The sequence below is a fragment of the Gadus morhua genome, chromosome 10 (assembly GCF_902167405.1).
Source record: "Gadus morhua chromosome 10, gadMor3.0, whole genome shotgun sequence".
NCBI lineage: Eukaryota > Metazoa > Chordata > Actinopteri > Gadiformes > Gadidae > Gadus > Gadus morhua.
This window is the reverse complement of record NC_044057.1, coordinates 13,782,058-13,809,950: the sequence shown is the minus strand read 5'-3', so window position 1 is coordinate 13,809,950 and position 27,893 is coordinate 13,782,058. Positions and strand designations below refer to the sequence as shown.

Here is a 27,893-nt window from a genome sequence, read left to right as displayed (position 1 = left end):
AAGGGTGAAGGGGTAGGGGTGTGTTGGATAGGGTTAGGTGTGCGTGTGTGAACCAAATCAATCAGATTCTCAAAAGCCTTCACATACAGGTTTATTTAGAGGCATATTAAAGTGATTTTTCATATTATTGCTTATTATTCACCAATAATATAAATGTTCCTCATACTATTGAGTAGGTGCTATGTTGCGTAATGCAGGCTAATTACACATCTGAACTCATTAATTACTACCGCACAGAAAACTGATAAAGTGGACAAACATAGCCATCACAGCTAACTGGCTGCAGCCTACTGCAGCTAAATTAACTGGTAGGCTTGTATGTGTGAATGCTAGTTATGTTACGCATTGTATTGGTCGATTCTGCTTAGTCAAATTAAAGGTAGAAAAGTACAAATGAAGCGACAGATACAATGGAACAAACGTTTGAATGTGGAATAATTTAAACATTTCAGGGATTACTTCCTTCCTGTGTTTATACATAAATATTTACACACATATATAACTACGCACATATATATTCATACACATATATATATAAATACATACATTTGTATATGTACATACAAACATACATGTATACATGTATGTACATATACATACGTATACATATACACGTACATCTACTAATATAAAATACTTGTATATACATGGATAGCTAGTAGTGCTCGTAGGAATATCAACAGTTATATTAACATGTTATATTAACATGTTAGGATCAGTGGTTGAGCAATTTCGTTCAACATCATCTTATCTACATCACACCGTTTAAAAAAAACGAATGACAAATGGCGGCTCTCTTCCCGGGGGCGGGGCAAGTCCCAGGGGAGGGGCTAGTGGAGGCTCCGGCTGGATTATTGGCAGGGGTCCAGGGGCAGGGCTAGTCCAGGGGGCGGGGCTATATGGATTTGGAGGAGTCTTGTTTACTGATGAGGACCTCCAGGAGGCGGAGCTTTGCCTTGATCCTCTTGTATTCTCGGTACTCGTCCAATAAGGCGGCCCGCTCCTCCTTCTGCACCCGCCTGCAACAAAGTCACTTCCTGTCACCTCATTCTACTTCCTGTTGCCTCCACAACTCCGTACCTGAACAGGCATCCCTGTCCGCCCTTTAGGGGGATTTATTGAGAGATTTAGATATATATCTATATATATATTGATCGATTTGATAGAAAATGCTTTGCTCATGGTTTTTTAAAATCGGTTTCAGTTACCAAGGTAATAATCGATTAATTGACAGAAAGATAATCGTTAGTGGCCGCCCACACACGGTTCAATTGATATGATAGAATTATAACCTTCTCGCCATATCAAGTGTTTTGTTGTATACATTTAGTAGGAAGTATAGATCCAGTGTTTAATTACCTGCCGTGGTGTTGGTAGAAATCCTCCTCAAACTCTTTAATGGTCGACCGAAGCCTCTTCTTCTCTGATCGAGCCTTCCATAGCTGCTCCACCAACTCTGGACTTAATACATTCATATCACATTAAATATTATATATATATATTCAACAATATAACCTTTCGTAGCTAGGTCACCAACTCTGGACTTAATACATTAATATCCCATTCAATATTATATATATATTAAACAATATAACCTTCCATAGCTGCTCCACCAACTCTGGACATAATACATTCATTTCACATTAAATATTATATATATATTAAACAATATAACCTTCCGTAGCTAGGTCACCAACTCTGGATATTTAAAATATTAAATATCATATAAAGTACATTATATAATATATAGTACATATAGGACAGAATACATATCACATTAAATATATAGTATAGTGTTATGTATAGTAGTGAATTGTGTTTAGTACATTTGTAGTATATACAGAAGTATATTATAATAGATAGTATTATAGATAGTAGCAATTAGTAGTTTATATAGTAGTATATTAGTAGTATAGATTAGTAGTGCATTAGTAGTATTAGTATATGTACTGACATGGTGGAGGAGTGGGCTGACAGCCGGTATATTAGTAGTATATATTAGTGTTATGTATCAGTAGTATATATGTAGTATATTAGTAGCATTAGTATATTTACTCACATGCTGGAGGAGTGGGCAGACAGCCGGTGGTCCGTCTTTCCAGACTCCTCCTCCATTTTGTTCCTGTCAATAATTGGCCGATCACTCTGGTCATCACACGAGTTGTCTCCTTGGATTGGCCTGTCAGTTAAGGGGGTGGGGTCAAGGGTCATGATGATCTGTGAGCTGGGCGTCTCGCCTTCTCTCCTCTCTCCTTCCTCCTCCACACCGTCCTTGAGCTCATCACAGAAATGAGCCGTTTCTCCTTCAATGATTGGCTGTAGAGTTTGGCCCCGCCTCTTACTGGAGGGCGATACCTGAATTGATAAATTACATTTGAATCCAAATTAGAATTCAATTTAAGTGTGTGGTGGTGGATTTATCTTTTGAAAACAACCTTAATCCTTTTAAAACAGTAGCATAATACTATAAGAGGCGATAGTATTATGATTAAAGAAGTATTATAGCAGGCATTGTTCTACTTACTGTAAGCGGTACGAGGCTAGCTCTGGTTAGCATCTGTTTCACCAGAATGTAGCGATCGTACAACGGCTTCACCACCGAACGCTCAGACTTGGAAACCTGGGAGAAAAACAGGGAGGGGCGGCGAGAGAGAGACAGGCAGAGAGACATAGAGTAGCGGTGAGAGAGAGGCAGTATATAGACAGACAGCCCTGAAGACCCTCCGCCTAACCTGAAGAACCTCCTCCTAACCTTAAGTCCCTCCTCCTAACCTGAAGACCCTCCTCCTAACCTGAAGACCCTCCTCCTAACCTGAAGACCCTCCTCCTAACCTTAAGTCCCTCCTCCTAACCTGAAGACCCTCCTCCTAACCTGAAGACCCTCCTCCTAACCTGAAGTCCCTCCTAACCTGAAGTCCCTCCTAACCTGAAGTCCCTCCTCCTAACCTGAAGACCCCCCTCCTAACCTGAAGATCCCCCATCTAACCCGAAGACCCCCCATCTAACCCGAAGACCCCCTCCTAACCTGAAGACCCTCCTCCTAACCTGAAGACCCTCCTCCTAACCTGAAGACCCTCCTCCTAACTTGAAGACCCTCCTCCTAACCTGAAGACCCCCCTCCTAACCTGAAGACCCTCCTCCTAACCTGAAGACCCTCCTCCTAACCTGAAGACCCTCCTCCTAACCTGAAGACCCTCCTCCTAAACTGAAGACCCTCCTCCTAACCTGAAGACCCTCCTCCTAACAGGTGAAGTTTAGTAGTGCTTCTGGTTCCATTGACATAGAAAAATCCCAAGATAGTCGTACAGCGGTCGTATTTAAAGGCCATCATAGTGCAGCAGGGTAATTCTAATCCTTAATCCTAGTACTAGAATACTAGTATTTAGTACTAGTAGCAGTACAGTATTAATCCAGGTAGTAAAGTAGTATTGTAGTTAGGGTTGGGCAATCATCTACAAGCTTCCATTGCCCGATAGCGCCCCCTAGCGATCGCGATACTATTGGGGGGGGGGCGCAACTTTATAATAATAGTTATTTATCACATTATAAAATTGCGGTTATATTTTTCAATTTTTTTCTTAAAAACGATACGGATGATCTACCCCTTGGACCAGCGTGAGCCTCTGCTGATTTAAGTTTCGATGCGTCGGTTCCGGCGGCGCTGTCATGATGACACACGGCACAGCACATGTTGCACAAAGGGGAGGCTATCTTAGTTAGTAAGACGACAGCAATTTCGCCCATATGGAAGTTTTTTGGATTGAAGCCAATGAGAAAGGTGAACCTAAAGACGTCAACCAGCCGATATGTCGGCTTTTGTTTTTGATTATTTCGTTCCTTTGAATCCAAATTAGGTTTTCTTTCGATTGGTTCTACAGTCTGCAATAGTCCTAGCAAATGTTGTGCCCAGTTTTTCCAAAAAAAAAAATATAACTTATTAATTATTAAAAAAATTATCGCCTTTTGATCGGCAACTTGAGACGATCGCCGATAGAATCCATCTATTGTCAAAGGTCGATAGAATCGACTATCGGCCCATCCCTACTTGTAGTACTTACCACAACAATTACTACACTGTAGTACTTGTTAATCGTAGTTCTAGGTAGTATTCTAGTACTAGGTAGTATTGTAGTACTAAGTAGTATTAGGTATTAGGGCCCGACCGATTCATCGGCCTGCCGATTTAATCGGCCGATTATAGCCTTTTTGAAAATAATCAACATCTGCCAAAAAGACGCCGATTACAACCGATTATTATTATTATTATTATTTTTACATTTTATTGCGCTTAGTATCCTGCAGATTGCGCTCCTACTTGCCTTGCTAACCAACAACTTTAGCTGGAGTAAAAAAGAGGAGATTGAATTTTACCGTACAACATGAAAGCACGCTCGCTCAGGCAGCTGCGCGCTCACCTCACCAATGTACACAAGACGCGTTGTTTGAGCATGTTGTGCCTGTTTTTCTTTAGGTCCCAGGCCATGTTAATTTGTTATACTGTAAACTCTAGCGGTGAGACCATACTGCTCAGCACGCACGTATTAGTCACTGCTCATGAGCGCAGAACATTGGGAGTTAGTTCTTTATTTTACATTTTACATTACACTCATTTTTGACTGTAAATGTATTTTAAAACACTCAAAGGTTCTGTATCAAAAACTACGTTTTATATGCTTTTTTTTTGTTTTGCTTTTAATCGGCCGATTAAATCGTAATCGCAATTTTTCTCTAAAATTATCGGCATCGGCACTCAAAAATCAATATCGGTCGGGCCCTATTAGGTATTACTAGGTAGTACTCACAGGTTGTCCATGCAGGCCCTCATAGTGCAGTGTTACTCCTAGTACTATGTAGAATTGCAGTACTCACAGACCGTCCGTGCAGGCCTTCATAGTGCAGTGTTAATCGATCATAGTACTAGGTAGTATTGCAGTACTCACAGGCCGTCCGTGCAGGCCTTCATAGTGCAGTGTTAATCATAGTACTAGGTAGTATTGCAGTACTCACAGGCCGTCCGTGCAGGCCTTCATAGTGCAGCAGGTTCTTCTGCAGAGCCGTCTTCTCACAGCTCAGCTGCTCCTTCGTCATTTTCTACAAACATCACATTGTCACAGCCACACCCTACTCCACCCTACCCACCATGACACCACCCCCCTACTCCAGCCTACCAACCCCAACACCACCCTACTCCACCCTACCCACCATGACACCACCACCCTCCTCCACCCTACCAACCATGATACACCGCCCTACTCCACCCTACCAACCCCAACACTACCCTACTCCACCCTACCACACCCTCCTCCACCCTACCAACCATGACACCACCCTACCAACCTACTCCACCCTACCAACCATGACACCACCCCCCTACACCACCCTACCAACACCACCCCCTACCAACATCCACCTAATCTAAACCTTCCTCCGGGACCTCCACCCTAGCATACGTCCACCCCACCTGAACCCTGCCCCCACCTTGATGTCGTCGGGCCAGCCTTCGTCCTGCTTCCTCCCCCTCAGCCGCCACTGGACCAGCTCCAGGGTCTCCTCTCTGGTGGGCCGGTGGCCCTTCCCCTCGGCCGCGGTGTCCTGCTCGAGCGTGGACCCAAAGCTCTTGGGCAGAGTGTTGCTCCGGGGACGGTTGTGGCCTTCACTCTCAGCACGGTGTCTGGCATCTGGCAGGACACGGTGTGGGATCAATCACCTGGAACCAGGTGTGTCTACCGGGTGTGTTTACCTGTAACCAGGTGTGTCTACCTGCAACCAGTTGTTTCTACCAGGTTTGTCTACTTGGAGCCAGGTGTCTCTACCTGGTGTGTCTACCAGGTGCGTCTACCTGTAACCAGGTGCGTCGACCTGTAACCAGGTGCGTCGACCTGTAACCAGGTGCGTCGACCTGTAACCAGGTGGGTCGACCTGTAACAAGGTGTGTGGACCTGTAACCAGGTGTGTCGACCTGTAACCAGGTGTGTCGACCTGTAACCAGGTGTGTCGACCTTTAACCAGGTGTGTCGACCTGTAACCAGGTGTGTCGACCTGTAACCAGGTGTGTCGACCTGGTGTGTTTACCTTTAATCTGCCTGCGGAGTTTGGTCAGGTCTGTCATCCACTTGAGGACTTTTGGGTTTGCTGCCTTATCTCCATGAGAAGGCTGGAAGGAGGACAAAAGGTCAGGTTAGCAACCACCGTGTACATTATAGAGCATCACACACCGTGTCCATTATAGAGCATCAACCACCGTGTCCATTATAGAGCATCAACCACCGTGTCCATCATAGAGCATCAACCACCGTGTACATTATAGAGCATCACACACGTGTCCATTATAGAGCATCAACCACCGTGTCCATTATAGAGCATCAACCACCGTGTCCATAATAGAGCATCAACCACCGTGTCCATTATAGAGCATCAACCACCGTGTCCATCATAGAGCATCAACCACTCTGTACATTATAGAGCATCAACCACCGTGTACATTATAGAGCATCAACCACCGTGTACATTATAGAGCATAAACCACCATGTACATTATAGAGCATCAACTACTGTGTACATTATAGAGCATCAACCACCATGTACATTATAGAGCATCAACCACCGTGTCCATTATAGAGCATCAACCACCATGTACATTACAGAGCATCAAACACTGTGTACAATATAGAGCATCAACCACAAAAGGAAGGGACGTTTGACTGAGGCCAGGTCGCCTCTATTGGCCAAAGAGGTGGTTTGTTCCCCTTATACCAGTTACCAGCAAGGATGAGGTAACAGTTACTTATCGATAATGTTATTGGGTTACAGTTAAGGTTGTTGGGTTCCAAACATATGGTGGACAGTTGGCTTAGGGTTAGAGGGTTAGTGGGTTCTAAAGATATGGGGGACAGTTGAGTTAGGGTTAATGGGTTCTAAACATATGAGTGACAGTTGGGTTAGGGTTAGTGGGTACTAAATATCGTAATGGTTTAATCCCAGTATCAGGACATCAGTGTGCGAGGAGACGGGGGCGGGACTACCTTGTAATTCCTCTCCCTTTCAAACTGCTCTTCAAACTGCTTCATCTTCTTCTTCAGGTGCTGCAGCTTCTTGGAGAGCTGGTGGGCGCTGGCGTCGCTGGCCCGGAGCGCCTCCTTGGAGCTAAAGGACGCACGCCGCGGCCTGCAGGCAGAACACATGCTGTGCTAATTCTGCTATACGCTAGGTGCTGCTAATGATGCTCTTTGCAATGTGTCGGGTATGCTAGGCGCTGTGCTAGGCGTTGGGTGTGCTAGGTGCTGTGCTAGGTGCTAGGTGGTGTGCTATGTGCTGTGCTAGGTGGTGTGCTAGGTGCTAGGTGGTGTGCTAGGTGATAGGTGCTGTGCTAGGTGGTGTGCTAGGTGCTAGGTGGTGTGCTAGGTGCTAGGTGGTGTGCTAGGTGCTAGGTGGTGTGCTAGGTGCTGTGCTAGGTGCTAGGTGGTGTGCTAGGTGCTGTGCTAGGTGCTAGGTGGTGTGCTAGGTGCTGACCTGTGGCTCCTGGAGGGGTGGAACAGGTCGGGCTCGTGCATCAGGAAGCGTCGGGTGCTGTGGGCCCCGAAGTCCAGGAAGCGCTTGGCCAGCAGGTGGTGGTGGGAGGAGGAGGAGGAGGAGGAGCAGGACTCCTCCCCGTCCAGGGAGGGCGACGGTATGGGGAGCATACGACTGGCCAGGGGGGAGAGCTGGGCCTCCCCTCCCCCACCATCCTCCTGCCACCTCTGATAGGCCGGCACCGGATCTGGAGAGAGGTGCGCATGAAGGACATTCATGTATTCATGTCACTTAGGTCGGATATACACACACTCCCTATTTTATAAAGGACTATATCACAAAGGTCTCATGCCTCCCCTATATCATAAAGGTCTCATATATCTATATCATAAAGGTATCATGTTTCTATATCATAAAGGTATCATGTTTCTATATCACAAAGATCTCATGTCTCCGCTATATCATAAAGATCTCATGTCTCCTCTATATCATAAAGTTCTCATGTCACTATATTATAAAGGTCTCATGTCTCCTCTATATCATAAAGGTCTCATGTCTCCTCTATAACATAAAGGTCTCATGTCTCTATATCATAAAGCAGTCATACTCAAGTAGCGGCCCTCGGGCCTTTTGTGGCCCGCGGGGTGTCTATTAATGGCCCTCGAGCTGTTTTGAAAAGTTTTTTTAATTATAAAAAAAAAAAAAAAAAAAAAATTGTGCTGGACGCTCTTATTTTGAAACCGCGCGCCGCGATCTCAATACGAGGCTGGGGGTTGCAACGATAAACAGATAGCACTCCAGCCCACAGACCACTCCAGCCCTCCCAAACTCGAGGCAGACAGTCCATCTCAGCAGCAGTCAAGGCCGATTTAGGGTTGTTTTAGACGCAGAGACGTAAGCAAGTAATTTACAAAAGGGACTTGTTTTAGACAAGTTTTGATTTACGGTTCCTTTAAGGTTCCTTAAGGATTGCGCGTGTTGCAATGGGATTCTCCGCCAGAACAGTAGGGGGAGCAACGAACAAATCTGTGGGCGTGGAAGTGGAAATCGCTGGCTTGTTTATATTTATAATTATCATAATTCGTTCTTGTGTTTTCTTCTTCTCCTTCTTCAAAATTCTTCATTCGCTTCTGTCACGGCCTTTTAAAAATGGCGCTATTATGCTGTAAAACCGGAAATGTGAGACTCCTGAAAGGATGTGGTTAGCTGGCCAATCACAGTCTTTGCGAGCTGCGTAGGGCCGTAGTGTTTTAGTCGCATAGTCAGGAATTTTGGCCGACGCACTTAAGCACGTAAGGGGGGATATTTTACCGCGCAAGGGGGGGTTATGTATCTTAGGTGCTTATGCGTTACGTCTAAAACAGAGCATATATCGGCCTCAGTCACACGTATACCGACCGGCCCCTTGAGTCACTGAAAAAAAATGTTGTGGCCCCTCATCATTTCTACTTGAGTACCCCTGTCATAAAGGGTTCATGTCTCCTCTATATCATAAAGGTGTCATGTCTCCGCTATATCATAAAGGTCTCATGTCTCCCCTATATCATAAAGGTCTCATGTCTCCCCTATATCATAAGGACTATATCATAAAGTTCTCATGTCTCCTCTATATCATGAAGGTCTCATGTCTCCTCTATATCATAAAGGACTCATGTCTCCTCTATATCATAAAGGTCTCATGTACCACTACCTATATTATAAAGTTCTCATGTCTCCTCTAGATCATAAAGGTCTCATGTCTCCTCTATATCATAAAGGTCTCATGTCTCTATATCATAAAGGGCTCATGTCTCTATATCATAAAGGTCTCATGTCTCTATATCGTAAAGGTCTCATGTCTCTATATCGTAAAGGTCTCATATCTCTATATAATAAAGGTCTCATGTCTCTATATCATAAAGGTCTCATGTCTCCTCTATATCGTAAATGTCTCATGTCCCCTCTATATCGTAAAGGTCTCATGTCTCTATATCATAAAGGTCTCATTTACCTTCCAGCCCGCTGCCGGGGAAAAGCTGTAGTTTGGAGTGGCCTCCTTCTGGTCCACATGGGTCAAGGTCTCTCCTGTTGGCGTTCTGGTCGCAGTGGGAGGAGCTCTGGTTGCAGGGGGAGGGGCTCTGGGAGACGGACGGCAGGGAGGGACACGCCTCTTTAAACTCTCTAATGAATTCAAGTTTCAGGTAATTTATAATCAAATGGATCCACATATACACTATGTGAACAGCCTGTTCAATATAAATAATAGACTGTTCCTCATGATAACAGCTTGTTCTATATAGAAAATAGTGTTCCACATGAGAACAGCTTGTTTTATATAAAAAAATAGACCGTTCCCCATGAGAACAGCTTGTTTTATATAAAAAATAGGCCGTTCCCCATGAGAACAGCTTTTTTTACATAGATAAATAAAATACCTATCAAATAAATATAAAATAGTATCAAAAATAAACAAAATACAAAGAAAATATTTAAAAAAAACAGCCTTAAAATGTAATTCAAAATGAATCCTGACAAGGTGCTTAGTGGTCCTCATCTTACCAGGTCGATGGTGCTGCTATGGTCCATCTGTTCAAAGCCCGGGCCGCCCCGACTGCACACAGAATCAAACTCATTACTTAAAGTATAGAAACTAGTACAATACGGCACTAAGCAATAATACGAATACCATCACTCCTACTCATGAGTACAATACTGCAATAAGCAATACTACGAATACAATCACTCCTACTCATGAGTACAATACTGCACTAAGCAATACTACGAAAACCATCACTCCTACTCATGGGTACAATACTGCACTATTCAATACTTCTACGAATACCATCACTCCTACTCATGAGTACAATACGGAACTAAGGAATACTTCTTCCAATACTATCACTATCACACACCACTATTTACTAAATATAATATATGAATGAATGAATAATGAATATAACTAACTAATAATATTGAACTAAAATATGAAAAAATAATATATTATAACCATCATATTAACTACCGGTAATACAATATAATGCATAACTATGATAATTGCATAATAACATAATTAATAAATAATAATATTGACACGAACCAATATATAATAATAAACAGAAATTACTATTTGAGCGAACATTTTGCCAGATGTTATTTAACCAATTCCCACTTGGTCTGTTGTTAGCGATCCAACCTGACCTAAATGAGGATGTGCTACCATCATCATCGTCACCGTTATCATAGCCTGGAGGACTTATAAGGAAGTTGATAACATAAATCCTCATCATTACCCGATGTTGGCCTCTTGAAGGCGCGTGTCCATACTGCCGTTGTCCTCTAGGGCGGTGCCAAAACCCCTGTCCTCCTGGGGAAGGTAATGCAGCGATCTATATCAACGTTTTAACTAATATTTCATCATTATTAGTATTTTTATTTATGGCCCACTTAGTCATTGATTTATTAATTGAACGGTAACCTTTATTTCAGGGGATTCCTGTTATTGTTTGGGGGCAGGGACTAGAATTAGGCTAGTCACATTATCACCGGTATGATCTTGATCCTACACCACGTCATTATCTCCACACCAGCTATTCACATGCACACACACACACACACACACACACACACACACACACACACACACACACACACACACACACACACACACACACACACACACACACACACACACACACACACACACACCAGCAGGGTGTCAGTAGTATCGTATTATGTATTAGTAGTATTATGAGTATTGTAGTATTATATATACGTGTGTCAGTAGTATAGTATTATGTATTCCTATTAGTAGTATTATGAGTACTATTGTACTATATGGGTGTCACTAGTATGGTATTATGTATTAGTAGTATTATGAGTACTATATATACTAGGGGTGTGCCCAAAAATCGATTCATATAAGAATCGCGATTCTCATTTACTACGATTCAGAATTGATATAAAATGGCCGAAATCGATTTAATTTCCTAACTTCTTTTTTTTTTTTAATATATATATTTTTTTAAAGCTACTGAGACATATTAATGTTTTGTGCAACAGTTGTGTTCCACATGATATTTTTGGTACTGCAACATTCCTGTGAAATGAAAATGCATCTTGTTCAACTGTACCATTTTTATTATACAGAAGCACTTTATTTTTGTTCCAACTTATTTTATAGCTAGCTTCTTAGAGTATCAGTTGTGGTCCACACACAGTGGAAAAGGCACTTTCCTTAGAATTTAAAAGGCAGCATGTTGAACTGCACTATTTTTTTTCTAGAGACTTTTATTTTTGTTACTTAAGCAATATGTGATATTGCTTTTGCAATATCAACATTTGCAACAGTTGCAACAATTCCATCTAAGCATGGATAAATGTTTAAAACTAAAAGGTGACATGGCATGAAAATCTCACTTTATGAGGTTTTCTAACATAAATATGAGTTCCCCTAGCCTGCCTATGGTCCCCCAGTGGCTAAAACTTGTGTTCAGTGTAAAACGAGCACTAGGTGTTCTGCTCGCCTTTGAAAAAAACGGAGGCTCAAGCGCGCTGATTTGGAATGTAGTTTCTTATGTCGTCCCACTGCAGTAAGCTTCTCCTCTTACTCTGCCTGGCCCGCCCAGAGACTTGGCCTGCCAATGAGACACGGCCGTGCGAGCCCCACATGTGTGTGTGTGTGTGTGAATACATACACTGTAACGCAAGTGTTTGTCGGTTTTTTGACGTCTCTTGTATTTCCACAACGAGGCTGTAGTGGGGGTTATCTCAGCCATGGTTGAGAAGGAATTGGGGGAAAGGAACTTTGGCTTTGACTCCCTGAAGTACATGAACTGCGACATGCCGCCGGTTGCCGCGAGGCACCACCGCCTCAAAGCACCACCGCCCGGCAGCGGGCAGCCGGCAGGGGGCAGCGCGCGGTTCAGTCTACTTCAGATTGATGTGAAAGTGGAAGAACCAGAGACGTCGCAGAACCCGACGAAGTCGTTTGTGATTCATAATATTGCCTGGAGGCGCACAAAGCTTTTGGCCGTGATAATATATATTATACGATATAGATATCTATGTAGGCTATATGATAATATTTAGATATAGAGCTCCAGGACTCCCGTGTGTTCTAGAATATTTACAGAACACGGCTAAAGGCTGTGTGCGCCTCGCCATTGCGATACATCCACTGTAAACAGAGCACATGGTACCGTGGCTGCAAGCTGCTCAGGGCCACAACCCCACCCTCCTCCTTGACCCGCCTCGCTCCTCCTCCTCATTTGCATTATAGCTACGGACACCAAAACAGCGCATTTGGGAGAAGCTCAATGTGCGACAGGCTCGGAGTGGCTGTAACTCTGCACCACGGCTGAATTTCGGGAACGTCTTTGAATACTGTGTTAGTGGCCCCCTAACCCTAACCCTATATTAAAGCATCCATAAAATAGCATGTCATGGCACCTTTAATAAATGTGAAAAATACACTTTAATGTCTCAATTTTTCATTCTGTCTTGCAAAGCAGACTGGAGCAGCTCATGAGGATCCTTTGCACACCTATAGATTGAAGTAGAATATATACTATATACTTGTGCATACTATAATATAGATATAATGTATCTATACCTGGACCAGCATGTGGTCAGTAGTATAGTATTATGTATTAGTATATATAGTACTATAATGTAAATATATACCTGGACCAGCAGGGTTTCCCCATCAGCAGCACAGGGACCATCCTCTTCATCGCCATAGCAACCGTGGGCCCTGGGTAACAAGACGTCCAGATGAGGGGAAAGCAGGAAGAGGGGCCTGTTATCTCCAAGGTTACGACCAAAACCAACTTTATAATACTTCAGCACCTTCGTTATGTCCATCAGTCTACTACAAGTGACCAAGAAGCTTAACCCAACCGCTGCCTCGACAGTCAGGGTTAGGGTCAGGGGTCAGGTCCAGTGAGAGGAGGTTGGGGTTAGGGTTTTAGTCAGGGTTAGGGTCAGTTAGAGGAGGTCAGGGTCGGGGTCGTGGACGGACCAATGGGAGGCAGCCTGGTTAGATTGGTGCGTGTGTACCTCTCTCCACTGTGGAACATCTCCTCAGGGTCCCGAGGAAGCTCCTCCCCCTGAGCATCAAGTCTATCATCCTCCTACACAGACACAGACACACACACACACACACACACACACAATGAAGGAATCTGAAGGCGAGTTCATGCAGTCATTCAGGTCCGAGGAACACCTGTGGAGTCAGCCTGGTGCTGAGGCCTGCCCAGGTCTCAGCACTGGGCTCAGGTCTCAGCACTGGGCTCCCAGCCCAAAGGAACGGCTCCTCCTGTTTACTAGCTCCTCCTGTCCTCTCCTCCTCCTCCTGTCCTCCTCTCCTCCTCCTGTCCTCCTCCTGTCCTCCCTCTGCTCCTCCTCTTGTCCTGCTCATGTCCTGCTCCTGTCCTGCTCCTGTCCTCCCTCTGCTCCTCCTCCTCCTGACCTCCTCCTGACCTCCTCCTGTCCTCCCTCTGCTCCTGTCCTCCCTCTGCTCCTCCTCCTCCTGACCTCCTCCTGACCTCCTCCTGTCCTCCCTCTGCTCCTCTTCCTGTCCTCCTCCTCCTGTCCTGCTCCTGTCCTCCTCCTGTCCTGCTCCTGTCCTCCTCCTGTCCTCCTCCTGCCCTGCTCCTGTCCTCCTCCTCTCCTCCTCCTCCTCCTGTCCTGCTCCTGTCCTCCTCCTCCTGTCCTCCTCCTCCTGTCCTGCTCCTGTCCTGCTCCTGTCCTCGGGGCTGGCCCCTACCTGCTCGTTGGTGGAGCTGTGGTCGTTGGTGGAGGAAAGGTCGTCGTCGTCGTCCGAGTCGAACAGGCCGTCCTGGTGCTGCAGCAGGTCCGTCACCACCCGGCTGAGTGCCTCCTGGCCCCGGGGGTCCTCCCCCCCCGTCCACAGACTGGGAACACAGCAGGGGACACACTGGGACTAATGGTTTGACTCGTCCCAACACTGAGAGCAATGGTTTAACTGGTCATCCCACTGGGACTAATGGTTTGACTGGTCCCAACACTAGGGCCCATGGTTTGACTGGTCCCAACACTGGGACTAATGGTTTGACTGGTCATCACACTGGGACTAATGGTTTAACTGGTCGTCACACTGGGACTAATGGTTTAACTGGTCATCACACTGGGACTAATGGTTTAACTGGTCATCACACTGGGACTAATGGTTTAACTGGTCATCACACTTGGACTAATGGTTTAACTGGTCATCACACTGGGACTAATGGTTTAACTGGTCCCAACACTGGGACTAATGGTTGAACTGGTCATCACACTGGGAAAAATAGTCTAACTGGTCCTACTCTTGGACTGATGGTCTTACTGGTCCTACTCTGGGACTGATGGTCTTACTGGTCCTACACTGCCTTTAATGGTCTTACTGGTCCTACTCTGGGTCTAATGGTCTTACTGGTCTTACACTAGGACAAGTGGTCCTACTGGTCTTAATGGTCTTACTGGTCCTACATCGGGACTAGTGGTCCTACTGGGCTTAATGGTCTTACTGGTCCTACACAGGGACTAGTGGTCTTACTGGAAGATGTCGGGGCCAAAGACGGTGGCCAGGGCCCCGGGGGGCCAGGCTTCCCGCTGCACCGACGCCACGCGGCCCAGGAAGCGGAGCAGGAAGCGGAGGAGTCCGTAGCTCAGCTGGGGGAGCTGCTGGAGGAGGAACTTCATGTGGCGGAAGACCTCCTCCTCACTGCTGTAGTCTGAAACAAACACGCCCCACTGCTGTAGTCTGAAACAAACACGCCCCACTGCTGTAGTCTGAAACAAGACTCACTGCTGTAGTCTGAAACAAGACTCACTGCTGTAGTCTGAAACAAACACGCCCCACTGCTGTAGTCTGAAACAAACACGCCCCACTGCTGTAGTCTGAAACAAGACTCACTGCTGTAGTCTGAAACAAGACTCACTGCTGTAGTCTGAAACAAACACGCCCCACTGCTGTAGTCTGAAACAAGACTCACTGCTGTAGTCTGAAACAAGACTCACTGCTGTAGTCTGAAACAAGACTCACTGCTGTAGTCTGAAACAAGACTCACTGCTGTAGTCTGAAACAAGACTCACTGCTGTAGTCTGAAACAAGACTCACTGCTGTAGTCTGAAACAAGACTCACTGCTGTAGTCTGAAACAAGACTCACTGCTGTAGTCTGAAACAAGACTCACTAGTCTGAAACAAGACTCACTGCTGTAGTCTGAAACAAGACTCACTAGTCTGAAACAAGACTCACTGCTGTAGTCTGAAACAAGACTCACTAGTCTGAAACAAGACTCACTGCTGTAGTCTGAAACAAGACTCACTGCTGTAGTCTGAAACAGTAAAATCAGGTTCACATGCCATAACGGTGACCGGGCTCTCAAGTTATCTGATCATGTATAATAATTATCTATAATATATAATAATAATAATATGTTAACAAACAGAACACATGTAAACAACCAGCTGCTTGACCTGAAACCACAATTCAGGCATTGGAAGAGTCAGACAGACAGCTAGAGCCAGACAGACAGCCAAGAGTCAGCCGGAGACAGCTAGAGCCAGACAGACAGCCAAGGGTCAGCCAGACAGCTAGAGCCAGACAGACAACAAGAGTCAGCCAGACAGCTAGAGACAGAGACAGCTAGAGCCAGACCGACAGCTAGAGCCAGAGACAGCTAGAGCCAGACAGACAGCTAGAGCTGGAGATAGCTAAAGCCAGACAGACAGGTAGAGTCAGGGGGACACGTAGAGAGACAGACAGGTGGACAGACAGGTACCTTGGTAGAGGAGTAGCAAGTGAGTCCATCTTTATGGGGTTACAGACAGACATGTATAGAGACAGACAGGTACCTTGGTGGAGGCTGAGCAGGTGCGTCTGTATCTCTATGGCGACCAGTGGCTCAGGTAACTCCTGCAGGAAGAGTCTCAGCAGACTGACGGCCGCCGCCAGATCCGCCTCCTCCTCAAGCTCCACCCCTTCACCGCTGTCATAGCGCTGCCGCAGCCAATCCACTCGCTCTGCGTTACCATTGACCAGGAACAGGCCCTCCAGGTCCAGACGCCCTGAGGGGGAGACAGACACTCAGTACACACACACACCTGTACAAACATCAATACATACACACCTGCACACACACCTGTACAAACATCAATACATGTTGCACACCTGTACACACATTAAATACACACCTGCACATACACAGATAAAAACACATATCAATACACACCTGTACACACACATCAATGGGGCGGTTAGGGTTAGGGGGTTGGGGGGGTTAGAGTTAGGGGGTTGGGGGGTTAGGGTTAGGGTTAGGGGTTTGGGATAAGGGGGTAGGGGTTGGGTTTTACAGTGGTCCTTTGTGGGGTAAGTGTTAAGGTTAGGGGGGCTAGGGTAAGGCCCAAACCCATTTCTACCCCTTACCCCTTCCCCTTACCACTCCCCCTTGTTTTGAAGGGGTAAGGGGAAGGGGTAAGGGGTATAAATGGGATTGCCTAAATTGGTTGGGGTTAGGGAGCTAAGGGAAAGGGGGTAAGGGTTGGGTTTTACCCCAGGTCCTATATGAGGGGTTTGGGGGTTAGGGGGTTAGGGGGTTGGGGTTGGTTCTACCGTGGTCCTCGATGTACTGCACGATGTGATGCACCAGCAGGGGGACATCTTGTCCACACGACGTTCGCGTGTGCGTGACTTCCTCCAGGGCCACCCCAAACACCTGGGTGGATGACCTAACGCCCTCGCTGCCTGGCAACCAAGACACACTCTTTCTCATGGTGTCCTCCTCCTCCTCCTCACCACCCCAACCCTAAGGAGACGTCTGGAGACAAAGAACACTCAGACCTCTGAGCCCCTCGGCAGTGGAACAGTGGAACACTGGAACAGTGGAACAGTGTGCAGTGGAACAGTGTAAAGTGGAACAGTGGAACAGTGTACAGTGGAACAGTGTACAGTGGAACAGTGTGCAGTGGAACAGTGTACAGTGGAACAGTGTACAGTGGAACAGTGTACAGTGGAACAGTGTGCAGTGGAACAGTGTGCAGTGGAACAGTGTACATTGGAACAGTGCACATTGGAACAGTGTGCAGTGGAACAGTGGAACAGTGTAAAGTGGAACAGTGTACAGTGGAACAGTGTACAGTGGAACAGTGTACAGTGGAACAGTGTGCAGTGGAACAGTGTGCAGTGGAACAGTGTGCAGTGGAACAGTGTGCATTGGAACAGTGTACATTGGAACAGTGTGCAGTGGAACAGTGTACATTGGAAAAGTGTGCAGTGGAACAGTTTACATTGGAAAAGTGTACAGTGAAACAGTGTGCATTGGAACAGTGTTTAGTGGAACAGTGGAGCCTAACCCTGGCTTACCCTAGCCTAACCCAAACCCTTACGGCCAGTAAATAGACTTTAGTAAACACTAGCGCTGTAACAACACATGTATTCGTATTGAACCGAATGGGTACGGACGGACGTCACGGTTCGGTGTATGGATTTAAACGGAGAATACACGGTATAAAATTAAATAAAACTGGCGTGCAAATTAATTAATGTAATGCGGAAGTAATGTTAGATACGAGAGTTCTTCAGGGGCAACTAAACTGCAGCCCTGATTGGACAACCGCGGGCAACAATCCATATCTCCGCCATGTCGCGGTTCAGTCTACTTCAGATTGATGTGGAAGTGGAAGAACGAGAGCGACGGAGAACCCGACGCAGTCGTTTGAGATTCATAATATCGTCTGGAAGCGCACACAGCTTTTGGCCGTGAAAATAGTTATATGATACAGATATCTATGTATAATAAGATATTATTTAGATATAGAGCCCAAGGACTCCCGCCGGAACACCCGGAGTGTTCTAGAATATTTACAGAACACGGGGTTAGGGTTAGCATGGTACCGTGGCCGCAAGCTGCTCAGGGCCACACCCCCACCCTCCAGCTTGAACCGCCTCTAAAAAACAGCACGTTTGTGGAAAGCTCATTGTGGGATTGGCTCGTAGTGGCTGTAATTCTGTGTACTTTGCACTTTCATAAATAAGACATGCTGCATTTTCAGTTTTATAACAGATTTTTCCTATTTTGTTTACAAGTCAAGGATTGGAGTCTGGAGATGATGTGGGGTACTTATTGTTTACTGTTTACATCTTAGATGACACACAGTTCAGACTGTTGCAGCTAGCTCAGGGGAGAGACTGTATGACACTAGGTGGTACAACCTGAGACAATACAAAATAATTGCCTTCTGCATTTTTGTTTTTTCTATTCCCTTCATTGTACCGAACTCGTACCAAACTGTGATGTATGAACCGAACCGTGACTTCCGTGTACCACTACACCCCTAGTAAACACTGACCAAACTAGTCATCTACCTACTTTCACTGTTAATAAATAGCTTTCTTAAATGGTCCCATGACATGCTAATTTATGGATGCTTTAATATAGGTATTAGTGGGCCACTAATACAGTATTCACGTTCCCGAAATTCAGCCGTGGTGCACAGAGTTACAGCCACTCCGAGCCAGTCCTACATTGAGCTTCCCCCACACGCGCTGTTTTGGTGTCTGTAGCTATAATGCAAATGAGGAGGAGCGATGCGGGTCAAGGAGGAGGGTGGGGGTGTGTCGATATTTATTTCTTTAATTATTTATTTATTTTACTGAACACAGCCTGCAAGACGGTGAACTAGACACTTCAAAAATATAACTTCACACGGTGTGTCTTTTAACAATTTATTTGTAACCAGCATTCGTAGTGTTGATCAGCAGAGAAATAGTCCGCCAAAGACGTTGATGTCCACCGGAAGTTGCGAAGGCCCATGCAAGTCAACGGAGCGTTCAACAGCAATGAGAAGAGCCGGGTAATACATAGCGAGTGTCACATTCATTATTCGATATTCTACGTGACTCCAACTATTCGGCTATTCGACGATCGTTGCCCGCTATGTACGCCACATTTACGTACCGCGGTAGACCTCTTTAACTGCTCCGTGCCTGTACCGTGACGGTTCAGAACAAATACGAGTACCGTTAGACCCCTACATATAATACATATTATCACGGACAAAAGCAGTCTCGTCAAGAGACGTCAAAGAACCGACAGCAAACACTCGCACGTCGTGTCTCATTGGCGGGCCAAATTCTCTGGGCGGGCAAGGCAGAGAAAGGGGAGGAGCTTAGATCTTTTATGACGACATATGCGACCACATTCCAAATCAGCGCGCTTGAGCCTCCGTTTTCTTCAAAGGCGAGCAGAACACCTAGTGCTCGTTTTACACCGAACGCAAGTTTTAGCCACTGGGGGACCATAGGCAGGCTAGGGGAACTCATATTTATGTTAGAAAACCTCATAAAGTGAGATTTTCATACCATGAGACCTTTAACGTGGACTCAGAGACTCAATGCTGCCATCAGGTGGTCACGTGGGGTAACTCCTCCTGTTCATGTCAGAATGACATATAATTGAGGAACTGTGTGTGTGCATGCATGTGTATGCGCGTGCGTATGCGTGTAGGTGCGCTTGAGTGTGTGCGTATATGCGCATGTGTGAGCGCGCCAATTCGCACATGTGTGTGCGTGAGTGTGCGCGCGTATGCCCGTGTGTATGCGTGCGTACACTCATGCGTACACTCGTGCATACCTTGTAACTGTAGTCCAGAGCTCCTCAGAGACGGTCTATGGCTGCTTCAGGTTGTGGCAGAAGATGAGCCGGTAGTTCCTCATTGACAGACTGATGATCCCTCACAAGGACACGCTCTACTAGAGGGTTAGAGAGACAGACAGGTTAGAGAGACATTAGACAGGTTAGAAACAGACAGGTTAGAGTCCCCTTGTCCTGATTAGCTGACTCTGAGGCAGACGTTCTGGACAAGGAACTGTGTGCAGTGGACTCAACCCTGTTGGATCTGAACCAGCAGCAGTACAGTAAGAGAGTCCCCAGAGAGCACTAAGCAACAGGAAATAAAAGAGAAAGAGAATAACAACAGGCCACACAGAACAACAGCCAGAAACTCTAGGCCACAATCCTGGTGCATTTTCCATGCATAACATGGATATCTTTAGGGTAGATAGATAGAAAGGAGGGTAATGGGTACAAAATAGGTTAGGAAGAAGGGTTAGCGTTACAAACAGGGTTAGGATTAGGACTACTTATAGGGTTAGCTTTAGGGTTAGGGCTTTATATAGGGTTACGGTTACTTATAGGGTTATCTTAAGGGTTAAGGCTACCTATTGCGTAGTTTTAGGATTAGGGCTACTGATAGGGTTAGCTTTAGGATTAGGGTTATTTATAGGGTTACAGCTACTTATAGGGTTAGCTTTAGGATTAGGGTTATTTATAGGGTGACAGCTACTTATAGGGTTTGCTTTAGGATTAGGGTTATTTATAGGGTTACAGCCACTTATAGGGTTAGCTTTAGGGTTAGGGTAAGAAATGGGGTCAGGGTTGATCTTTTTTTATTTTAGTAAGTTTTAAGGTTTAGTAGTAGGGGTCAGGGTTTAGAGATCAATTATGGGGTATACAGGGTTAGGGTATAAGACTAAGTAATGGGTCAGATTGTTATGGTATAGAAATAAGTAATGAGGTATAGGGTATAGAGATAGCTAATGAGGTGTAGAGATATGTAATGAGGTGTAGGGTGTAGAGATATGTAGTGAGGTGTAGGGTGTAGAGATATGTAGCGAGGTGTAAGGTATGGAGATGGGTAATGAGGTGTATGGCATAGAGATAGGTATTGAAGTGTAAGGTATAGATAGAGTTGTGGGTTTAGGGTATTAAGGGGTATAAAGGGAACATTCCAGTAGGATGCAGGCAATATCAACAGACCTATATAAAATAAACATTTCTTTATGCAATCGGTTGGATCATTGCAGATCATTCCCAGTGAATATGTGAAATGTGAATTTGAATGATGACGTATTGCCTTATATTTATAATCAATGTGATGTTAATTTATCAACTTTAAAAATCAGCAGAAGGAAGAACCGATGGCGACAGAGAACACATCAAACCTTCTACTGGATACCATCTAAAAGCATATGAAATAATACGTCAATCAATATGATTGAGCTCTTATCGATAGGTTATATATATGTAGCCTGCTAGCCTCCGTTAGCTCTGAGTTAAAAAAGGAGGACTTCTAAACCATTAACATGATCAACTCTGAGTTGGGGAGGTAACCGAGGCACGGTACCTCGATGCAGTAATACTATACCAATAAGTACTTTAACAGTATAATATGAAGACGGTAAGGTGGAGTTAGCATACCAGGAGATACCCAACAGGACGGTGAGCTTCAGGAAGGAGATCTTTAGGAGGAGATCACAACGATGAGGACATGGCGGGGTGGGTTAATGTAGACAGAGACATAGAGGACATAGCAAAGAGACTGATGGTCCACACACTTAATTTAGATATATCTAAACGTCTACTGTATATACTAATATAGCAGTTCCTGTTTTTGCTCCGACAAGGATTCCGTCTGCAGGTCGTTGCGAGGACGTGACGATGACGTGATGACGTAACGATGACGTAGCAACGTGCCGCCTCAGTGCTCTCCTCGACCACGCCCTTCTCCAGAACGTAAATGGAAACTAAAACCTATATACGATATATTTCGTATCTCTCTCTATATGTATATTTAAGCAATAGATCACGCCACGCTGTGGTATGTGCTCATTATACCACTGTTAAGGGGCGTTGTCCGGCCCCGACGCGCAGCGGAGGGCCGGCGACCCCCTTCACAGTGGTATAATGAGCACATGCCACTGACTGAAGTGATCTATTGCTTTTATACAACGGTTACTATTATGGCGAAACGAAAGTCATAGACACACTACATTTAAAAATAAACCAAGAAAGTCAAAGTAGCCGTTTTATTAAAGAACACAAAAAAGTAGTCCCTCCTGGCTGCCGCTATGCATCGACGGTCGCTATGCAAAACACTTTAGCGTCCCTCCGAGAGAAGGTTCCGTTAGAGCGGTTCGCCGGCAATTTATCCTATGGAGCAGTTCACTCGCCGTGTGCCTAAGCTTTCGTTAGTCTCTCCATCGCCTTGCTCACTCCCGGAGTAACAACATTTACACCCTCTCCATCATCCAACATATGTTTTACTTTGTAACTGTTTCCACTTCCAGGCGCGGAGTGATATGCAAACTTTCACAAAATGATCGGGCGTCATAGCAGTTATGTATACGCTCATTATACAACAGTTGGGAACCAATCAGATCGCCATCTCGCAACCAATCGGCTTGGCCTTCGTTGAGTTCTTCAGCCTCTGTGGGGACAGAGCAGCCTGTTGTCTGCTCTAGAGGCTGTGGGGACAGAGCAGCATGTTGTCTGCTCTAGAGGCTGTGGGGATAGAGCAGCAGAGTTGAGGGGAGCATGTGTTGACCTATATACACTATATCTTTAACTATATGATTTAGATATAGACTATAACTATAACTATATATATATATGTATATATATATATTAGGGGTGTAACGATACACGTATTTGTACCGAACCGTCACGGTACGGGCAATTCTGGGTGGTTACAGAGGTTGACCGCGGTGCGTAAATGTTGCGTACATAGCGTTAATATGGCGAATGCAAAGGCTTGTTTTGCGATGCGGAACTTGATTCGCCGACCGATCAATCTTATATGTTGACCACAAACCATGTAAGCAGTGTTGTAAAACAAACTTCCAAAGCTCTTCAAATCTTATTTGGTGTTTTATTGGTCCTTAATGAGCAAAGTAAACAATTTACAAGTGAATAAGGTGTGAAGTCAAACCGGAGAAGTGATTCCGGAAAGGATTTTGTTAGAGGAACAATCACAGCCCTTGCCGTTTCCGTTGAGTTGACGTATACTTAAAAATATCGGATGCGCACGTAAGCTACAGAGAGCACTTTGACATGCACACGCATTTCAAAAGGCCCCATCCAGGTGTTACTATCACCGTTGCTGTGAAAAAAAAGCGAGCTGTGCAAACCCAGCTTACGGCACTATCTCAACAATCCCTGTCTGGGAATTCAGAAATGCAAATTCCATAACCAAGTTTATTGGTGTTTTTATTGCTGTTGATCTACGGTCATTCTCCATTGTTGACAAACAAGCAGGTTTTTTAAATTTCCCCCGTAACTATGAACCGTACCGTCCTATACCGTACCGTTACTTCAAAACCGAGGTACGTACCGAACCGTGACTTTTATGTACTGTCACACTCCTAATATATATATATATAAAACCCCAACCCTGTTAAATATCTAACAGCAGGATTGGGCTCTAAAGTCGGGTAACACATTACCTATAGATATATCTAATTATCTATATGTCTGGATATCGATATATCTATCTATAAATATATATATTCACTGACTATATTGAATCAATCTTTAAAGGAACCAGGCTCACGCGTTTCCCGACTTTAGAGGAAAATACTTCTGCTGTTTTACATTTAACAGCACTAGGGTTATGTAGTTATATAGGGGCCTTATATCCACATGTCTCTACACTTATTAAGCTGCTTTACTCTTGCTTTGACCAACACAAACCTTTCATCTATAAAAGGTCCTATTGAAATAGACGCCTACATTATATGCAACCAGGATTTTTATATTAAAGCAATGCAAACAAAATGCAAACAGGTGATATATAGAAAGAAAGACATGTTTAGGTTTTATTTACATGGTTATGACAAACATGCCATTTCAGTGCTAATGGTTGGTGTGTTGACCCCTTGTCTAAAAGAGCTTTCAAATAATGAAGCTTAACATAACTTAGATTGATAGGTTGAGCTGAAAGCTTAAATGTTTCCCAATGCTAAACTTAGGCCTATGCATTGAGTTTGATAGTAATGCGCTTTTTTTTAGTACAATTTCGTTTAATTGTACTAAAAATCTAGGAAGTTGTTCAACTTAAGGCCTTTTGTATGCTTAAGATCCAACTATGGTACCATACTGAAGTGTTCATCTTAACGACCACCACATCGGCTGCACAATTGGTTTAGGGAAAATGGCGGAATTAGACAGTCATACTAATGCCCCCTGGTGGTAAGGGACGGAACGGCGGATAACGAGGCCCTTTGTTGTCCTGCGGGGCACTAGCCCCGTGGGACAGAGCAGACCATGTGGCGCACCAGGCCTGAGAGACAGACCAGACCATGTGGAGCACCAGGCCTGTGGGACAGACCAGACCATGCGGGGCACAAGGCCAGTGAGACAGACCAGACCATGTGGTGCACCAGGCCTTTGAGGCCAGACCATGTGGGGGGGTAGAGGCTCCCACAACACGCTACTAATACAGCGTTCTTGTTCCGGGCTGAATAGAAGGTAAACCAGACTAAAGCGTCCCCAAAGACCATTTAAAAGCCATTTGGCGGAATATAATGAACAAGAAACACGTGTAATTTTCGAAACATTAAAAACTTTAATAAAAGGCAATTATAATAAAACAATTGAACCAAAATTAACATCTCTGCTAAATGCAAAGTATACAAAAGTAAAAGCTTAGGTGGAACGGGAAAAAATGACGACAGCTCAATTTACAAACAAAAACGCATTCAACAAAACGGGACAAATGTTGGAGACCCAGTGGAGAAGTTTAAGATCCTAACGCAGACTAAAGGCCCTGAGTTCGCGATGCCACCAGTCATCTGGTACATCTCCATCTAAACCTATCTGATAACTGTCAAACTAAAGCCCACATTATAAATTACATCATTTTTTAGCAATTCTTGGTATGCAAAGTCCACAATGTCTTCCACAGATGAGGGTTGGGGGGGGGTTGGAGTCATTCTGCTTGTCGCTCCTCAGAGACCCAGAGCGCCTTGTGTGTAAATTCAGTTTATTGTGATCAACATTTTCCCACGGACATGACGTCATATCTCCGTCATATCTAATAACCGCTGAAGTTGCCTCTTCCGTACGCGCCGCCGCCCGCCCCGCCGCCACCACCGCGGGGGTACGGGGCCGCGTTCCGGTTGGCATAGTTCCCCCCCTTCATGGCGCCGTACGCCGAAGACTGCTGTCCGTAGTCCCCGCCAAAGTCATTGTAACCGTTCCCGTAGCCGCCACCGGCCCCCGCCATCTGCCCGTAGCCGCCCGCCCCGTATCCCCCACCGCCGTACCCTCCGTTTCCGTAGCCGCCGCCGTAGCCACCGTCGTTGTAGCCGCCGCCGTAGCCGCCGCCACCGCCGTAGCCACCACCGCCGCCGCCCCCTCTCCCGCCGCCGTAGCCGTTGTACACGCCTCGTCCGCCGCGGCCTCCACGGCCACCGCGACCGCCCGCCGCAAGCACCTCCTGCTTGGTGAGCGCCTTCTTCACCTCAACTTTATGCCCGTTGATGGTGTGGTACTTCAGTAGCACGGCCTTGTCCGCGGAGTCGTTGTCGTCGAAGTAGACAAAGCCGAAGCCGCGCTTCTTCCCGGTCAGCTTGTCGGAGATGATCTCGGCCTTCTCCACTACCCCAAACTGGCCGAAGTATTCAAGCAGATGGCTCTCCTCGGTCTCGTCTTTAAGCCCGCCGAGGAAAACCTTCTTGACCTTAGCCAGCGCCTCGGGCCGGCCGGCGTCCTCCCGGGCTACGGCCCTCTTCACCTCCACGCTGTTCCCGTCCAGCACATGCGGCCGGGCGGCCATTGCTGCGTCTGCCTCTTCGCCGGTGGAGTAGGTAACGAAGCCGAAGCAGCGGGACCGCTGCAGTTGGTGGTTGATCACCACCACGCAGTCGGTGATGGCGCCGTATTGTTCGAAGTGCAGGCGGAGGCCCTCCTCGGTGGTCTCCACGTTCAGCCCGCCGACGAACAGCTTACACAGTTGTTGAGTCGCCATGTTGAAACAGACAGAGTGACGCGCTGCAGACCGAGCTCCTTCTTCTTCAACCGAGACCCGCGGACTCCAGCCAATCGCTGCTCTGGGTGGTTGCGACGTAGCGGCCGCTGATTGGTTCAATCAAATTTGCCTCCGCCCACGGATATTTCACCTCCGCCCACACGAACGTCTCGAGACAAAATGGCCCCGAGATAGAAAAAAATCATTGTATTATAAATGTACAACATTATAGTATATTTGATAAACAACGAATACGATCAATATGTATTTGATTAACTTATTATTGACTGGGTCCCTATCAGGGAATATACAATAAGACATTCATCCGTTTTTTCCGTTTACATTTGTCAACACATCTGCAGCCGGCGTGTGGCCCACTTCTAGAAAGATTCGCTATATCCTACAGCTTGTAGGGATATGTGCTTCTATTTAACTTTATTTATAATCATAGTGTACCTCTATAAACCTTTATTTCTAACCAGTGTATTTCTATTTAACTTTATTTCCGAACAGTGTTTCTCTACGAGTTTTACTTCTGATCCTAGTATACTTCTATTTACCTTTATTTCTAATCAAAGAACCTCTATAGAGCTTTAGTTCTAATCCTAGTGCAATTCTATTTAGCATTAACTCTAAACAGTAAACTTCTGGACCTTTTCTTTTGAGCCTATTGTACTTTTATGACTTTAATTCTAATAGAGAACCTCTTTTGAGCTACACTACATATCACAGCCTACTTCTATAGCTTAAGGACTGATCTGATCTACTTCTATATATTAAGGACTAATCAGAGTTTACTTTAGCTTACGGACTAATCAGATCATACTTCTATATCTTAAGGAAAAATCAGTTTACTTCTAAAGCTTAAGGACTAATCAGTGTAGCTCTATAGTTTAAAGGCTAATGTATTTCTCAATCTTTAGGCTGTACTACAGCTGACGTAGTCAGTGTTCTTCTATAGAGCCAATGTATTTCTATAGCTTCACTAGCCAAAGTGTATGTCTACAGCTGACCTAATCAGTGTATTTCTATAGCTTAACTAGTCATAGTGTACTTCGCTAGCTTAACTAATGGTGTTTAAAGCTTTAACGCTAACATCATAGTGGTGGAGCGCTTTACTTCTAATATTGTTTAGCCAGCGAACTTCTTTAGTTTCACACAAGTGTGCCTTCATGACATTGGCAGCACCAGTTGGCCTGGTTAGAACACGTTTAGCTGCACACCTGATCAGTTTTAGTTTGGTACATCCATCGTAGGATGCTACGATGGATGCTCATCCCAAATCATAACTAGCTCAGCCCATTTTGGCATCATGTTTACCATTTGCAACCACCTACCCTATGAACGTCATCTATGCCAGCACGTCCAAAGTTAACTGCTCACGTTTGTGTACAGTTACAAAGCACAGTTACTCCATGCAGCGTCGCTCACAGGAGTACTCAACTGCGGCTGAACTATTACAGCTGATGTGACAAATCGGGAGGGACAGCCGGCCTTTTTACTGCCAGCACCCAAACGTGCGAGTAGTCTGCTGCAGCTGACGCTATGAGACCTCCGGGGCAGATGTTGACCTCACTCTTAACCAGTCAAATGGAT

At 45.4% G+C, this 27,893-nt stretch overlaps 2 protein-coding genes across 3 annotated transcripts; both read right to left on the bottom strand.

Moving 5' to 3' along the window:
• Positions 1-74: 74 nt before the first annotated feature.
• Positions 75-22,003, bottom strand: fam13b (family with sequence similarity 13 member B). 2 transcript variants are annotated; one of them, XM_030368511.1, is made up of 20 exons: positions 21,749-22,003; positions 20,123-20,241; positions 17,104-17,308; positions 16,347-16,559; positions 15,044-15,221; positions 14,255-14,402; positions 13,546-13,619; positions 13,171-13,240; positions 10,779-10,852; positions 10,048-10,099; positions 9,500-9,626; positions 7,510-7,756; positions 7,023-7,164; positions 6,073-6,154; positions 5,479-5,678; positions 5,008-5,091; positions 2,525-2,620; positions 2,060-2,355; positions 1,360-1,461; positions 75-1,019 (listed from the first exon to the last, which is right to left on the bottom strand). In XM_030368511.1, the coding sequence occupies exons 3-20, from the start codon at positions 17,261-17,263 to the stop codon at positions 896-898; spliced, it is 2,469 nt and encodes an 822-aa protein (XP_030224371.1). In that variant the 5' UTR covers positions 17,264-17,308; positions 20,123-20,241; positions 21,749-22,003; the 3' UTR covers positions 75-895. The 2 variants fall into 2 exon arrangements, with proteins under 2 accessions (XP_030224371.1, XP_030224372.1); XM_030368512.1 differs by having other exon boundaries at positions 20,123-20,238.
• Positions 22,004-24,870: 2,867 nt separating this feature from the next.
• Positions 24,871-27,737, bottom strand: LOC115551838 (heterogeneous nuclear ribonucleoprotein A0). The gene has a single exon (XM_030367407.1). The coding sequence runs from the start codon at positions 26,295-26,297 to the stop codon at positions 25,362-25,364; it is 936 nt and encodes a 311-aa protein (XP_030223267.1). The 5' UTR covers positions 26,298-27,737; the 3' UTR covers positions 24,871-25,361.
• Positions 27,738-27,893: the final 156 nt, after the last annotated feature.

Excerpts from the sequence above, each read along its gene's own strand:
- fam13b (XM_030368511.1), bottom strand. The coding sequence starts at position 17,263 with ATGAGAAAGAGTGTGTCTTGGTTGCCAGGCAGCGAGGGCGTTAGGTCA. Across the intron at positions 10,100-10,778 it reads CTTCAAGAGGCCAACATCGG|TCGGGGCGGCCCGGGCTTTG; the intron begins GTAATGATGAGG and ends TTCTGTGTGCAG. Across the intron at positions 6,155-7,022 it reads AAAGGGAGAGGAATTACAAG|CCTTCTCATGGAGATAAGGC; the intron begins GTAGTCCCGCCC and ends TCCTCCTTCCAG.
- LOC115551838 (XM_030367407.1), bottom strand. The coding sequence starts at position 26,297 with ATGGCGACTCAACAACTGTGTAAGCTGTTCGTCGGCGGGCTGAACGTG.